Source organism: Glandiceps talaboti, chromosome 10, assembly GCF_964340395.1.
Source record: "Glandiceps talaboti chromosome 10, keGlaTala1.1, whole genome shotgun sequence".
Lineage (NCBI taxonomy): Eukaryota > Metazoa > Hemichordata > Enteropneusta > Spengelidae > Glandiceps > Glandiceps talaboti.
Window position 1 is genome coordinate 14,042,698 of NC_135558.1, and position 15,233 is coordinate 14,057,930.

At 36.6% G+C, this 15,233-nt stretch overlaps 1 protein-coding gene across 3 annotated transcripts in view; it reads left to right on the forward strand.

The window, feature by feature from the left end:
* LOC144441205 (uncharacterized) overlaps nucleotides 1–11,637 on the forward strand; it is a 50,247-nt gene extending 38,610 nt beyond the window's left edge. For 2 of the 3 annotated variants that reach the window (XM_078130765.1, XM_078130763.1), the window contains 7 exons: nucleotides 236–533; nucleotides 892–1,055; nucleotides 1,499–2,094; nucleotides 2,809–3,180; nucleotides 3,969–4,134; nucleotides 4,597–4,748; nucleotides 5,586–11,636. In XM_078130765.1, coding sequence (XP_077986891.1) covers nucleotides 236–533; nucleotides 892–1,055; nucleotides 1,499–2,094; nucleotides 2,809–3,180; nucleotides 3,969–4,134; nucleotides 4,597–4,748; nucleotides 5,586–7,112 — 3,275 coding nt within the window. In that variant the 3' untranslated portion in view covers nucleotides 7,113–11,636. Of the gene's footprint in view, nucleotides 1–235; nucleotides 534–891; nucleotides 1,056–1,498; nucleotides 2,095–2,808; nucleotides 3,181–3,968; nucleotides 4,135–4,596; nucleotides 4,749–5,585 lie in introns of all 3 variants that reach the window. The other variant, XM_078130762.1, reaches the window with a different exon arrangement.
* Nucleotides 11,638–15,233: the final 3,596 nt, after the last annotated feature.

The window sequence follows — 15,233 nt, forward strand, 5'->3', positions numbered from 1 at the left end:
CAAAAGAATTAAAGACCCATGATTCAATCCTCAGTTCTCTCATAAGTGCTATCTTATCACTGTGAAGTTATCAGTGCAGCCAACAGACTTGCTTATTGATCATTCTTTCGTTCAGGACTAATGTTTGCTATATAATAGCCCTACCAGATAAATGTGTTTCACAGTCAGTTTAATCATAATTGGATCTGGGTCTTTAAGATCATTTTATCAATCTGATTCTTTTCGTCTTGAACAGGTTTGTTGAGTAGAATGGAGGTGAAGCATGGTGAACCTTTTGTAAGGAGAGCACTAGGATATATCACAGCATCATGTAGTGGTGTAACACAGTCAGAACTACTAGATCTATTATCATTAGATGACTTAGTACTAAGTGATTTGTCTAGTACTATGGCTTTGACTGCAAGACGATGTCCACCTATAGCCTGGATGAGATTACGTCATGACTTAAAATGGCACATAGTTGAAAGGTCGGCAGATTCAGAGTGGACATATCGCTGGTCTCATACACAATTACATGAAGCTGCTGTAGATAGGTAGGTACAAATAATTTATAAATTAAGAAAAGTCACTTTCAGGATTGTTGCTTAGTATGATAAAATTTTCGGGTTGAAATGTATCAGACCAACTAATGACCTAGAAATTACCTTGAAACCTGTGAATGATCTTGATTTGACCATTACATTAGTGAATGATCTAGAAAGATAACCAGCATACTCAAAGTGATCTACAGATGACCTGTTCACCAGCAATCTACATGTAGACAGGAGTATTTCTGAGTGTTTTTCAAATACTGCATACATGCAAACCAAAGTTATCACTTGCAGTTATCACTGTGCTCATATCTTAGCAAAGTTGGATAAAACTGTTTGTTGTTTATTGTCAAACATACAGGTATCTCTACCAAAAGGACAAAGCACCGTCCTACCACACAGCATTGAGTGAATTGTTTTTGGGTATGTGGGCAGAGAAGAAGAAACCATACCCTGGTAATGAGTCTGGTGCTTTGAGACATGTAGATGACCATGCTTTGACACACAATGTCGTATCACCTTCTGGTATGTAACTGTTGTACTCTCAAATCTTTTTGAAAAAGGTCATTATATTTTAATGTAATTGTAGCTTATTCTTTGACTAGGCATCACTAACATTGCTGCATAATAATATTAATATGTCTCACAAGAAGAGCATTAGCAAAACTGGCAAGAACATACAAAGAGCACGTAGTTTGTTTACTGTTTTCTTAAGTTGCAGTCTCTTGTTGAGGTCTTAGACTTTGGTATAATATGGTGTTTATGAGGTAATCCCCACACTGGATTTCTTGGGTGACAAGGTTATAAAACTCTAAACAACACATGTAAAAGTATGACCGCAGAGAACTGAGCAAGCACTCATGCAAACACCACCAGCATACCAAACTTGCATTCATGCATCATGGGGTTCTGTCGTATTATTACATCAAGTCTTTGTCAAACTCCAAAACTCATGTTGTCTATTTCAGGTAAAGTGAAGACACTCTTTAACCTCCGATGTCTGAATGAATTACCGCATCATTTATTGAACTCCAACCAATTTCGCAAACTCAAGCTAAAGGTGCTATTAAACTTCGAATGGTTATTAGCCAAGCTGCGGGCTACTTCCCTTCGTGCCGTCCTCGATGATTTCCACAATGCTCTACTTGTTGAATCAGGGGACAAAGAACTGAAACTTGTAGCAGATTCACTCCAACTCTCAGAAACAGCATTACTCCGAAATCCACTTGAACTAGCCACCCAGGTTGTTGGTAGACTCTGTGATATTATCAGGAAGGATAAACCTGTATCCATTGGTGATCCCAAGAAGTATCCCAATATGTTACGTTTCATTAAACAAGCCAAGGTTGCAGCTATTCCAGGTCTTATTCCATCCATAACCTGTCTTACACCACCTGGCGATGTCTTGTATGATTTACTAGCCGGACATACTGATGTGATCACTGCAGTGACAGCGGCTTCTGATGGTTACATTGCAATTACAGCATCTAAGGATAAGACCATGAAACTCTGGGACTTGAGGAGTGGTAGAGTGACGAAAACTATCGAAGGAACTGGCGACCAGGTGTGTACCTTTTATAGTAATCAGCACTTGATAGTGTTTAAACATTGGCTGGATAGTTCATATTACTTGATAGAGAAAAGTAAAATATCCATGCTTTTGCTAAGGATATGGGAACCCAGTAGCAGAGGAGAGAAATCTTGTCTAATTGGCATAGAATTGCCTACCTGCTTGCACCATAATTTTGTAAGGGGCCCTGTCACCCTGGTAAAATACATGGGGAACTCCTGATAGATTTAACCGACTTATTGCTCTCTAAAACACACTCAGTTCACTAGAATTTAGAAGAGCTCTACTTCATTTGGACATACAGAATAGAAAAGACATAAAGCAGGTAAATTCTAAACCCTGCTACAGATTGAATTTGTTACGACCTTTCACAAGTCAATTTTTAGTTAGAGGAAATACTAGTGTGTATATAACATGTAATATTTTATCATTTAACATCACTAGATAGTAAAATGACTAATTATTATTGTAAAGTGTTAGATTGTCATTTCTGCCATTTATAATCATTGTTTTTGTTGAAGGTGATACGCACATAAAATCGACCTGAGTCCCCTAGTCATTTTATCGAGGTTCCCCATCATATTTGCAGTACAATATATTGGAAACTATTCCAGTCTTACTATATTCCCCCTTTATTACTGGGTTCTCCAGCCTCAGCAAAAACTACTGTATCATTAAAAATGCATTGTCTGTCCATTTCCTCCACAGATTCACGGCATACGTATGTGTTTCAACAACTTCTATGCTGTGACATCAGAGATAGGCTGTATTCGTGTATGGAACACACGTACAAGTCAATGTGTATTTAAGGTGGATGATTACGTAGACCCCGCATCTATTACTGCTGCTGGAAAAAACTCTGAACTCCTTGTTGCATTCTACTATGGTGAGAATGTTATGAGGTCATGGGATCTGGAGCATGATTTCAAAAAGCTGCAAGATGTGAAAGTCGAGGAAGGTGAAGGTATTCACAAAGACCAGTCATTGTGTGTATCCTTCAATTCCACTGGAGATAATGTGCTGTATGCATTCAGGAGTGATAACAGAGCATATGGTCGGAATGCCAGATCCGGACAATTGGTAAGTTAATTTTTAGAACTTATCAAAACCTAACAAATTCATAGAAATGATGCTGGGAAAGGTGAAAAGGACTTGGAAAGTTGATTTTTTTTTATAAACCAGCATAAACTCTGGTAGACTCTCTCACAGTCCTCGGAGCTTTGCATTGCTAAAAGGGTTGTTTTGCATGTACTGATATCTACTGCACAATTGTACTTGAATATCCTTGTACTGTGCACCCTCATAACACCGATAACACGGACCGTTGCAGTAACACGTCAACGAATGGTTAGCCCTGTGTGATTGATGAGGGCACACAGTACAAGGATATTTCATTACAATTATGCAGTAGATATTGGTACATACAAAATGACCCTTATAGCGATGCAAAGCTCCAAGGACTGTGAGAGAGTCTACATAAACCCAAATTTAGTCTAAGAACACATTATTATTGACAGTATTTCAAACACAATTTTTTTTAAAATTATGACATCAATAACATCAGCCCATACATTCAATGACATATAAAATATACATGTTCTAAAGGCCCATGATTAAGTCCCAGGTTCTCGCACTAGTTGCTAACATATGGGTGGACATTAGGATTCGATAGGACCATTCTTTTGTTTAGCACCAGCTTTTTTGATATCTCTGCCAGACACCTGTCTTCCTCACCACAATTTTAATCTGAATCTGAATCATACCTTTGAGGTTTGCAGTGCCAGTCTAACAGTGACACTGTGTATGAGTTAGTGATGTTGTGCCAATCTACAGTGTATGATATTGTGATGTTGTTTTACTGTTATTAGATTCACTCCTTGAAGACATCCCGTGAATCAGCCTCCATAACAGCTGTTGCTATATCCAGAGAGTATTACATTGTAAGCTGTCGGTATCAGTACATGAAACTAGCTGAAATCTATCACTTAGAATTATTTGACACTAAGAAGGGTGTTTTCCTGCGCTTTATCAAAGGTAAGTGTTTTGTTCTAAAATGAAATAACCATTAAAGGGGCAAGTCAGCGACATGGGATTAAACTTTATTTTAAGAAGACATGGGGAAATTGGTGAGGATTTATATATTGCTTTAGGCATTTCTCTTGAAATACCAAGTATTCATCACACCTTATCATAGCCATTCTTTTGAGTTACCCTCATAGACAATGATCTTGTATTTGCTGCATTGTCATGGTGATTTCCGATAAATGTAAATCTGGCATTGTTGAACATATTCACTCCTTCAGTATTTTGAAAGTGATGCAGTGTTATGTTCATCAACTGGCATGGTATAATCTTTGAGTTGTTAGAATGAATATCTCCCAAGGTAGCATACATTGTTTAGGTGTATCTTTGTATGAAAGGGTGAAGACTTTACGAAGATCTGAAAGGAAAAGCGCAATTTGATATAATATAGAGATGATTTGTTGTTTCTTATAGGGTGTACAATTGACAGAGTAACAGATCTGATGATTAATAAAGTTGGATCACATGCATTGTGTTTGTGTACGTCAGCTGATACCAATACAACTGAGATAGCAGTGTGGAACATTGAAACTGATGAACATAAACATCTGGCCAGACATGCCAAGGTATGAATACAGTTACATTTATTATCAGAATTCCAAAGCTTGGTTGAATACAAATTTAGTGTTGAGATTATTTAGATCTTACCACTGTATTGGGGTATTAAATCTGCTAGGTTTCAACCAATAGCATGTGACTATTTAAAGATAAGGATATTACTTAGTTTTACCAAGCCCAACCAAAGTTTTTATCACAAAATATAGAGTTATCCACTTGCATTAATACTGAACCCATGAAGATGTGCTTTCTCCAGACTAACATAAACTGAAAAAGAAAACTTGATGGTCTTGCTAAAACTAAACTGCAGTTTCCAAATATATCCCTGCCAAGGTGTTGCTCTGAGCACAGAGCCTCATCAGGTAAAAATTTAAAAAAAGCAGTCATTCCTGACCATAGAAGTAACAAGTTTAGAGGGCTATGTGTCAATCCCAAGCCATCGCATTAGTAATATGCTAATAAGGATAACATGGGATCGTTCTTTGTCCTAGATAAACTTTTTTCAACAGCTCTACAAAACAACTGGTTATCACACCTAAACTTTAATCCTAATTCGAAGTGAGTCTTTAAGTAATAGTTACTAGTTTGTTCATTTTTGTCATTAAAGATTTAGTGAGTTTGATCTCACTTTAGAGATACTGTCTGATTCATAGACAAATTAAGACGGTAGTAAGTACATGTAGATGCGTGTGTCTTTTATAACTTACATACTCTTTCTGTCTTGTAGATGTTACCTTTGTATGATGAATACAGAGCAAGGAAGCAACATTGCAAAAACAAATTATTTGAAATTATATAAAGAATCGCATATGTATGAAAGAATTTTAATTGTTTTGATTTCTTAGGTATCCACAATGGGTGTGTGTATGGACTTGAGCTATTGTCTGACAGCTTCCAAAGAAGACAGAGCTCTTCGTATCTGGAATCTGAGTCGTAAAATCAATGACAGAGAAGGAGGAGCTGACAAACCCAAGCAGAGAGAAGGTATATCTGACATACTGGCCATGAAGCATAACCCAAGGTATGTTGTTGCTAAAAACATCGGCAATGGTCCACTGTGTGTCTGGAACGTGGTCAAAGATAAGTGTGCTGCTGCTCCTATTAGAATAGAACGGGGTCTCGTTGGTGAACATGATGTCGTTCTCCTCAGAAATGAGAAAGTGATAGTGTTAACAGATCGTGGCATGTCCAGCGTCAGTGAAGAACCCAAACCAGTGTACCAAACTATCTATATCTATGACTTGAAGACAAAGAAGTATGAGAGGAAGTTAACAGGTGTGTTTATTGTCCCGTCGCAAGCCCATGAGTACAGGCTGCTGGATGGGAATCTGTTGATGGGTTTATCTGACAGCAGAGACCATCTGATCTGTTGGAGTTTGGTGACTGGTCATGTTGTACAAAGAATCAAGACCAAGTTTAAAGAGATGGAGAGGCAACAGAGATTAAGAAAGGATGACCACGGTCACTTCAATGGTCCTACCAAAGAGGATAGAACAAAAGGCCTGCGTAGAGAAACTACTGCGATGATGACACCTTGGGAACGCAGGTCTGAAACACAGACCGCTCGTCAACGCAGGAAAGATAGTGAAGCAGATGATGAGAAGAAGAGATTGGATGAATTAAAGAAGGAGAAGGAGAATGCAATAGAACAGTACATTATGAGTGATGATGAGAAGGTTATTGTATGTTCCTACTTCGCACACCATATGTGCGTGTTTGATGTCACAACACAGACACACACTGCGACGCTCCAGATGGAAAGTTCTATGTTGTACCTGTACAACGCTGCCATGACGCCCACTGGATCCAGCCTGGTTCATGCAAATTATGACGACTGGGACAAGGTCAGCTATGTGACCCTATGGGACTTGAAGACTGGTCAAGTACGAAAACGTGTCAAGAATGAACCCAACGTCTGCTGCATTGCCATCTCACGTGATGCAAACCGAGTGGTGTTTGGCAACGAGAAGAACATCATCAAGGTGTGGGATCCCATGCAGAAGAATTCATTAAGAAAGATCAAAGGTTATGAGGGTATGAAACTTGGTGTGGGTAGCAAAATGTACCTTGTTAATAAGGGCACTCAGGCAGTTGTGTTTAGTGGTGACATCTCTCTGTGGGATCTGGAGAGAAACACATTGTTGGCACTGTTTACACCTGATACTCGCATACAATGCATGGAGGTGCTTCTAGATGGTGAGTTGATAGTCGTAGGTCTGACAGACACCTCTAGTGTGGTTACTTTGAAGCTTAACGGGAGAGATATCAAACCTTCAAAGACACCTATAACCGCACCAGAGTTCTTTGCCGAGACTACAGGAGACACTGATGATGAAAGTGAAGATGAAGAAGAGGAGGCAGGAAAGTACTAGGGTTGCTATATCTCCCTAAGCAGTCATGCAGCTGTAGTGCCTTGAAATGCAGAGCTACTGAAATTCACCAAAAAGTTGAGCTGTAGTAGCGCTTCAAACAGCAATGCTGCTGTAGCACTCCTGAACAGTAGAGTTGCTGTAACTCCCTAAACAGTAGAGTTACTGAAACTCCTCAAACAGTAGAGCTGCAGTAGCACTTCAAACAGCAACACTGCCGTAGCACTCCTGAACAGTACAGTTGCTGTTGCTCCCCTGAAAGCAGAGCTGCTGTAACTCCCTAAATGATAGAATTGCTGACACATCAGCACTGGTGTTTGCAATTAATACTAGTGCTACTGTAGCACTCCTAATTGAAGAGTTGCTACACGTATAACTCCCCATGCAATATAGTTGCTGTTACCTGTTTATACACAGTAGCTTCCCTGAAATCGGCACTGATGTTGCTCCCCTAACACAAAGCTGCTTTACCTCCCTAGACAATAGAGCTGCTGAATATCCCCAAACAGCAGAGCTGCTGCAGTTCTCCAAGCACACCAGTGTTCTCCAAACAGCACAACTGCTGCAGCCTCCAAACAGCACAACTGCTGCAGCCTCCAAACAGCAAAGTTGCCGTAGCTTCTAAAATCGGCCAGCTGATGTATCTTCCCAAACAGCAGAGCTGCTGTTGCTTTCCAAGCAATATATCTGCTGTAGCTTCTCAAATAGCAGAGCTGCTGCAGTTCTTCCAAGCAGCAGAGTTCTCCAAACAGCAAAACTGCTGCACCTTCCAAACAGCAGAGAAGCTGCTGTTTTCCAAACAATCTTTCTGCTGTAGCTTCCCAAGCATTAGAGCTGCTCCAAATAATAGAACTGCTATAATAGCTCTCCAAACATTAGCTATGCTGTACGTATAAAAAAATAGAGCTGCTACCAGTACATTCTTCAAGCAAAAGAGCTGCTAGACTTCTAAAAAAACAAGTTGAACTGCTGTAGAATTCCAAATAGTATAGTTGAGTGTATAGTTAAACTGAAATATTGAACACTTTGAAAAAGTGATAGTTGTATGTAGTCGCTGTAGAGATGAAAGATATGAAAGACATTCAGAATTTGATATTCATTCTTTCAATTAATATAAACTACTCAAGGATGTCGTCATTTTAACCTAAGTGGTCATGAACTCAAAACTGAAAGCTTTTTTTTTTTTTTTTTTACAATCGCTCAGCTATCAAATGCAATAAGGATTCCCACACTATGTTATTGGCTATTTACAAAATCAAGTGCCTTCCAAATGAAAGTACAGAGATTAAATTCTAATGTTTTATACCATAAAGAAATAATATCCGTGAATGTTCCGTCCATATTATGACTCCTGAAGAATAGTTATATGGCAGCTTTAGTATTCTGTTCAATTCTTGGTCTGATATAGTCCTCTTGCACAGGTAATATAGGCAGGCATGCCATTTTGATAACAGCGCCCTCTAGTGGTAGTGATATACTAATTATTGTAAATTGTTTATTTCTTGAACACACTAGTCACAAGTATTTAAAGAACATATACATATGAGCCATATACATGGTTCCTGTTGTATCACTACCACTGGAGGGCTATGTTTAATTGGATATATTTACTTCTTATATAATGGCAGCTATCAATTTCTCTCTACATATATATATATATATTAAAGTGATCTTTAAAGGCTATCTAAATGCACCATTCATTCCTTGATCAGCGTCTTATTAAAGTTGGATGGTAAACTCTGACAATGCATACCGATCCCAAGCGTGATGTCGTACCAAACTTGTGCCTGAGTGTCCTCACTAGTTCATTTGAATTGCACCACACTGTTGCAGTAAATTTGATATGCTGTCATCAGCATATGTTGATGTCAGCTCGTCTACCTATCACATAACACTACAATGTACAGGTAGATAATAAATGCACAACATTTGTTGTTCTGTAATAAACAAATCTCTACCTATCAGTACCAGAAATATGACACAAATATGACTCATCAGTTTTGTGAAGATTTTTTTTTTTATGAATATATTTACTTTTAAACCTTTATCGTTTTCAAATCAGGAATTGTGGTGTTTTCTGTCGCTTCTATTCCAAAAAGTTAGAAAACAGGTTTTATTGAAGAAATGATTTTGCAGAAATGCTCAAGGTACTGAAGAGACCTATGTGTCGAGTTTTTCTATAACAACCAGTGTACACATATTAATTGTAATGTAACATTATTATTTACTTGTTTTTAAAAAATATAAACAACAGTAATGTAAATATACCCGCTTCTCTGCTTGTTCCCAAGTTCTCTTCAACCTTTGGTTTTTAAGTGTTTGTGACTGGGGGATGGGTGTATTGTTTTGTCCTCCATCAAACACTTTTAGTATGATTTTGTTTCAAATAGTTATCACCATGTTTGTACTCACTTTTGGCAGAAAGATATCCTGTTTGTGTTAAATTTTGACAGTTTTAAGTGTATTTGCTTTGTGTCATGCTTAAGAATGATTGGCTTAATTAAGATAAATCATAAGACATCAGAACTTTAGTGTTGTGGAATTTTTATTTAAATGAAAAGTCATTTACTTAATAGACATATCATACGACAAAGTTCATTTTAATAGGAAAATTTAGAATACATCATTGATAAAAAAAAATCCGTCCGGGGTGTGATGGTCATATCCTTGGCACAATCACATTCATTCATACATAACACATAAATCTTCCATCAGTTTTGGAATAGGCAGTTAATCAAGATTGCAATCAATACTTTGTACAGATCAGTTTGACCATAATGTCATGGCTACACATTTGACTCGATCAAATGTATCAAATATACAATAATTTTTGAAACAGCTAGTTCATTTCAAAATCAAGGTTGCAATCATAAATTTTACGAATCAGTTTGACCATGGCGTAAAGATTATTTTGTCACAAGCAAATATATCATATATTTAGTCCTTCTTGAAAGAGGTAGCTAATCTTAGCATCAAGGTTGCAATCATAAATTTTATGAATCAGTTTGACCATGGCGTAAAGATCATTTTGTCACAAGGAAAGATATCAAATATGTTGTCCTTCTTGAAACAGGTAGCTAATTTTAGCATCAAGGTTGCAATCATAAATTTTATGAATCATTTTGACCATGGTGTAAAGATCATTTTGTCACAAGGAAAGATATCAAATATGTTGTCCTTCTTGAAACAGGTAGCTAATTTTAGCATCAAGGTTGCAATCATAAATTGTATAATTCAATATCACCTTGGTGTAAAGGTCGAACATGTGTCACAAGGTAATACATCAAATATTTAGTTATTCTTGAAACAGGTATATAGCTAATTTAAGTATCAAGGTTGCAATTGTAAATTATACAAATCAAGTTCACCATGGTGTTATGGTTACATATCCATCACTGTCACATACTATATATCAAATTTCCCACCAGTTTTGTAGCAGGTAGTTAAAGTCAAGAGCAATCATAATTTGTACAAATCAGTTTACTTCACTCACAATATCTCAATCTCAAAAGGTCATTAAATGTAAAATGAAGTAGTGAGAATTGTATTTTGTACAAGTCAGTTGTACATCTCAAGCTATCATTGTGTTAGTCTATCATATGGAAACCAAGAACGAAATAGTGACAATATCGTATAGGTGGTTTATAATCAACTGAAACCACCTATCAGCAACTCAAAATTGATTAACTATGCAAATTATGTCGTTGTAAATACAAGATGCAGCCATATCAAAGCAGATAAACAGTATAGTTCTTTATTTTAATAACCTTCAATCTGGATTTGTATTGGTTATCATGTTGACTAAAACCTCAATATTCCGCTTTGTACCAAATTGCAAAAGGGGCGATGCTATTTTTATATTGGGGGTGTTAAGCATCATTTGATATAAACTATAAAATTTGATACAGGAAGATACCAATATTTTAAATAGGGATGTACAGCATAATTCAATGACATGTGTAACATTTTATGCAGGAAGATCCCAATACTTGTAAAAGGGATGTACAGCATCATTTGATGAGGATTATAGATTTTCATGATACGAGAAGTGTAAAATTTGATAATGGCAGATACCAATATTTATAATAGGGATGTACAGCATCATTTGATAATGAAGTGTAAAACGTGATGATGATACTGGCAGATACCAATATTTATAATAGGGATCGATGTACAGCATCATTTGATAATGAAGTGTAATATTCGATAAGATATACATATATATTTATATATTTGGATTTTGATGTTTTGTTCATACATTTTGTTTGAAGCGACCAGACAACTCAAAACTAACCTGTATTTTTTGTGTGAAACCTTTATCATGTTTTTATGAATGAGAAGCATGTCAGTAACTACAAGATTGTTGCAAACAAATAAAATGAAATATTCAGCAAGTTTTAACGTTGTGTGAATTTTATGTCAACAAAGAAATTTCAACCTTCAAGCTGTTATAAATAATAGCTGCATGATACACATGTTATCTGCCTTGTTGTAGGTAAGGTTTTTCAGGTGACACAAATCAAGAAATGGAGAATGCGTGGCCTCCTGTTGTTGACATAGGTGTGGCCTATGTCTGGAAAATTGAAGGACACACTTACTCTAATTAAATTATTTTTAACTTTATTTTGCTTTTAGCCATATAAGGGGAAAACAATCTTGTATGTGTGAGTCAAAATAAATTATTTCCTGTTTCCCTTATATTGTTTTTTTTCTCTCTCTAGCCATAAGTATAACTTCTGTATTTGCCAATTCACACATTTAACCAGAGCAGTTTTTCTGGTGGAGCACAAAAATCTATGTAAGTTGTTTTTAGCACAACTGAACTGAGGACTGTCTGTCTGTCTGTCTGTGTGTGTGTTAACAACTTAAAGTCAAAAACCCCTGAACCGATTGCCATGATATTTTGTGGGTCCATTACCTTGGGTGTCTAGTTGGATTATTGTTCAAATCAAAATGATCGCATCACAGGTGTGTGATTTGGGTAAAAAAATGTGATTTTTGGTCAAAAAACTTAAACTCAGAAACTACTGGGCAGATTGGCAAAATTTGGTGAGAACAATATTAAGGGGATGTAAAGTCAGATTTGTTCATGACATGATGATGCCATCAGTAATATGCAAATTAGGGCTAAAAATGTGTCTTTTTGGTTAAAAATCTAAAATTCCAAAACTACTGAGCAGATTGGGCTGAAATTTAATGGTAATGCATCTAGGGATGTATGGACGAAGAAATATTTAGCATACAATGATTCCATCAGTGATATGCAAATTAGGTGTAAGAATGTTCATTTTTGGTCAAAAACATATATCTCAAAAAGTACTTGGTCAGTGAGTATGTGCTGAAACTAGATGAGATGTTTCTGAAAGTGTTATTCTGCAGATTTTCTTCAAAATTGGCCCTAGCAACCATGACCAAGCCTTCGCAACAACCAAATGGCAGTATATTTTGGTCAAATAACAACATCATCTGGTTGGCAAGTGAGTAAACATTTAAAAAATGTATGCAAATACCCTAGCAACCATGACAACGCCCATAGCAACAGCCAAACGGTCGTGTATTTCACAAAGATAACAGGGTTTAATAGACAATTGAATACACATTAAAAAATGTATGTAAATTTGCCTAGCAACAAGACCACGCCCATAGCAACAGGCAAATAATCATGTATATTGCAAAGATAACAGGAATAGAAAGACAAATGAATAAACATTCAAAAGTGTATGCAAATGTGCCTAGCAACAAGACCACGCCCATAGCAACAGCCAATTATTACATATTGCAAAGATAATGGGGATTAATAGACAATTGAATAAACATTCAAAAAATGTATGTAAATTTGCCTAGCAACAAGACCACGCCCATAGCAACAGCCAAATGATCACATATATTGCAAAGATAATATCAGGAATTCATACACATGTGAACAAAAACATACACAAATGTATGCAAATATATCTAACAACAGGACCACGCCCATAGCAACAGCCAAATGATATAGCATATATCGTAAAGATAGCAACATGGTTGGATAGGCAACTGGATAGTCATTCAGCAAATGAACACCTATTGTTAGCATGGACTAGCATATGGATAAACATTTTTAAAAACTGTACAGTTGTGCTACAACGCCATTGGCGGTATTTTTTTACCATAACTGCAATGAAGCTTGTGTGGCAGATATGTGCTTTCCCTGATTGTTACTGAAATCAGTGATAGGTACTAATACTTATGCAGACATAGTTATAAATTATACAAGTCACAACATTTCATTGAAACAAGCATAGTTGTAATCCACCAGGCATCAGTACAGCAAAGGCAAATTTGTCCTTGTTAATGATAACTGCTAATACTTATGCAAATGTAGTATTAAATTATACAAGATACAACATTCTACTGCACAAAACATAGTTTTAAACGTCTGGCATTATGAAACCAATGGCAAACAAATGTCACTGTTATCAGTTATAAGTTCTAATACTTATTATGCATACATACTAATGATTTATACAAGACATCATTTCGTTACAAATCAGAGTTTTAAACCACCAAGCGTCACCACAGCAAAGGCAAACAGATGTTCACAGATATCACTGGCACATATTTATACACAGTAATGAATTTTACAATACACTACACTATTTCATCTCATAAACGTTATCGTAAACTGCCGATGCCAGGCCTCTTACAGCCAGGACAAACAAGATTTCACTTATAGTAATCATAACTACTACTACTTATCCACACACACACAGTAATAAATAATTCAAGACATGGCATTTCATTGTGCGCCCATAGTTGTAATACCACAAGGCCTCTTCACAGTAAGAGTAAACAACACTCCCAGCTATACTTTTTGTGAGAGCGTAGACTATTCTTACTCACAAGAATATGCACAATAGATGATCTCACTGTGCAACTGGTATGCAAATAAGTAATAAAGGAACACTTGTGATCACGCTATTAAAAAGGAAAATGAATGATCTGGTATTTCAATATTTGAACACATGATATATGAGAAGCGTATACTCAACACTTGATTTATGGCAGGTGTTTTCAATTATACATACCTATATTTCAATATTTTATTGTTGAGTATGGCCGAATCCAAATATGTTGGCAATAAAATGCAGTATATTTTATTACAACATTCACTCATTCCATGCCTACTCACGTCAGACACAGTGTTATCTACAGTCATCAGTAGCGCTACCCGTTCCAGAGATCAGTTTCTCAGTTCATTTTTCTTATTTCTTTTCATTTCAAATGCAATCATCCTTAGTACCATGTGACTGATGCTTAATATCGTATCAGTGTAGGTGCACTGTGGATGTGTGTGTTTTCATGTGTGTATGTATGTATGTATGTATGTATGTATGTATGTATGTATGTATGCATGCATGCATGTATGTATGTATGTATGTATGTATGTATGTATGTATGTATGTATGTATGTATGTATGTATGTATGCCTGCCTGCCTGCCTGCCTGCCTGCCTGCCTGTCTGTCTGTCTGTCTGTCTGTCTGTCTGTTTGTCCCGTCCGTCCGTCCGTCAGTCCATATGTCTGTCTTTCTGTGTACAAGTGCTTATTTCTCTAGCTGTGTTAACAAATATAGGCAAAAGCTGACTGGTTGGTGGTGTCATTGTACACGATAAATGCATATCTAGTCAGTCTAGTCAGGAAATTGTGCAAGACAAGCTAATCAGATCATACATACATATACGATAAATAAGAAATTTGTCTGGCTTCTCAATTACTCTCGAAATGGCTTCCACATTTGTCACAAAGCTTGGCTAGGGCTTATAAAAGATTTCACACACATCAGTAAATTCCTATAAAAACTACAGAGCAGCTCTTACTGTACTACGAATTGTCATTAAGAAATTTCTCGCCATCTAAAGATATTAAAACCTGCCTTTAAGTAGTACTCGTCAAGAGCACACAGAATAGAGAAATTGAAGAAATCAATTTTAATTCACCTATATATGTATACCTATACAAAACGTTTCTAGGCAACGAAATGAAAACTGAAGGTCATCAAAGTGAAAAGGAGATTGAAACTTGCGATTGATATTTTAGATTCACAAAATATTAGACGTGATCAATCTTCATGATTACATCTATT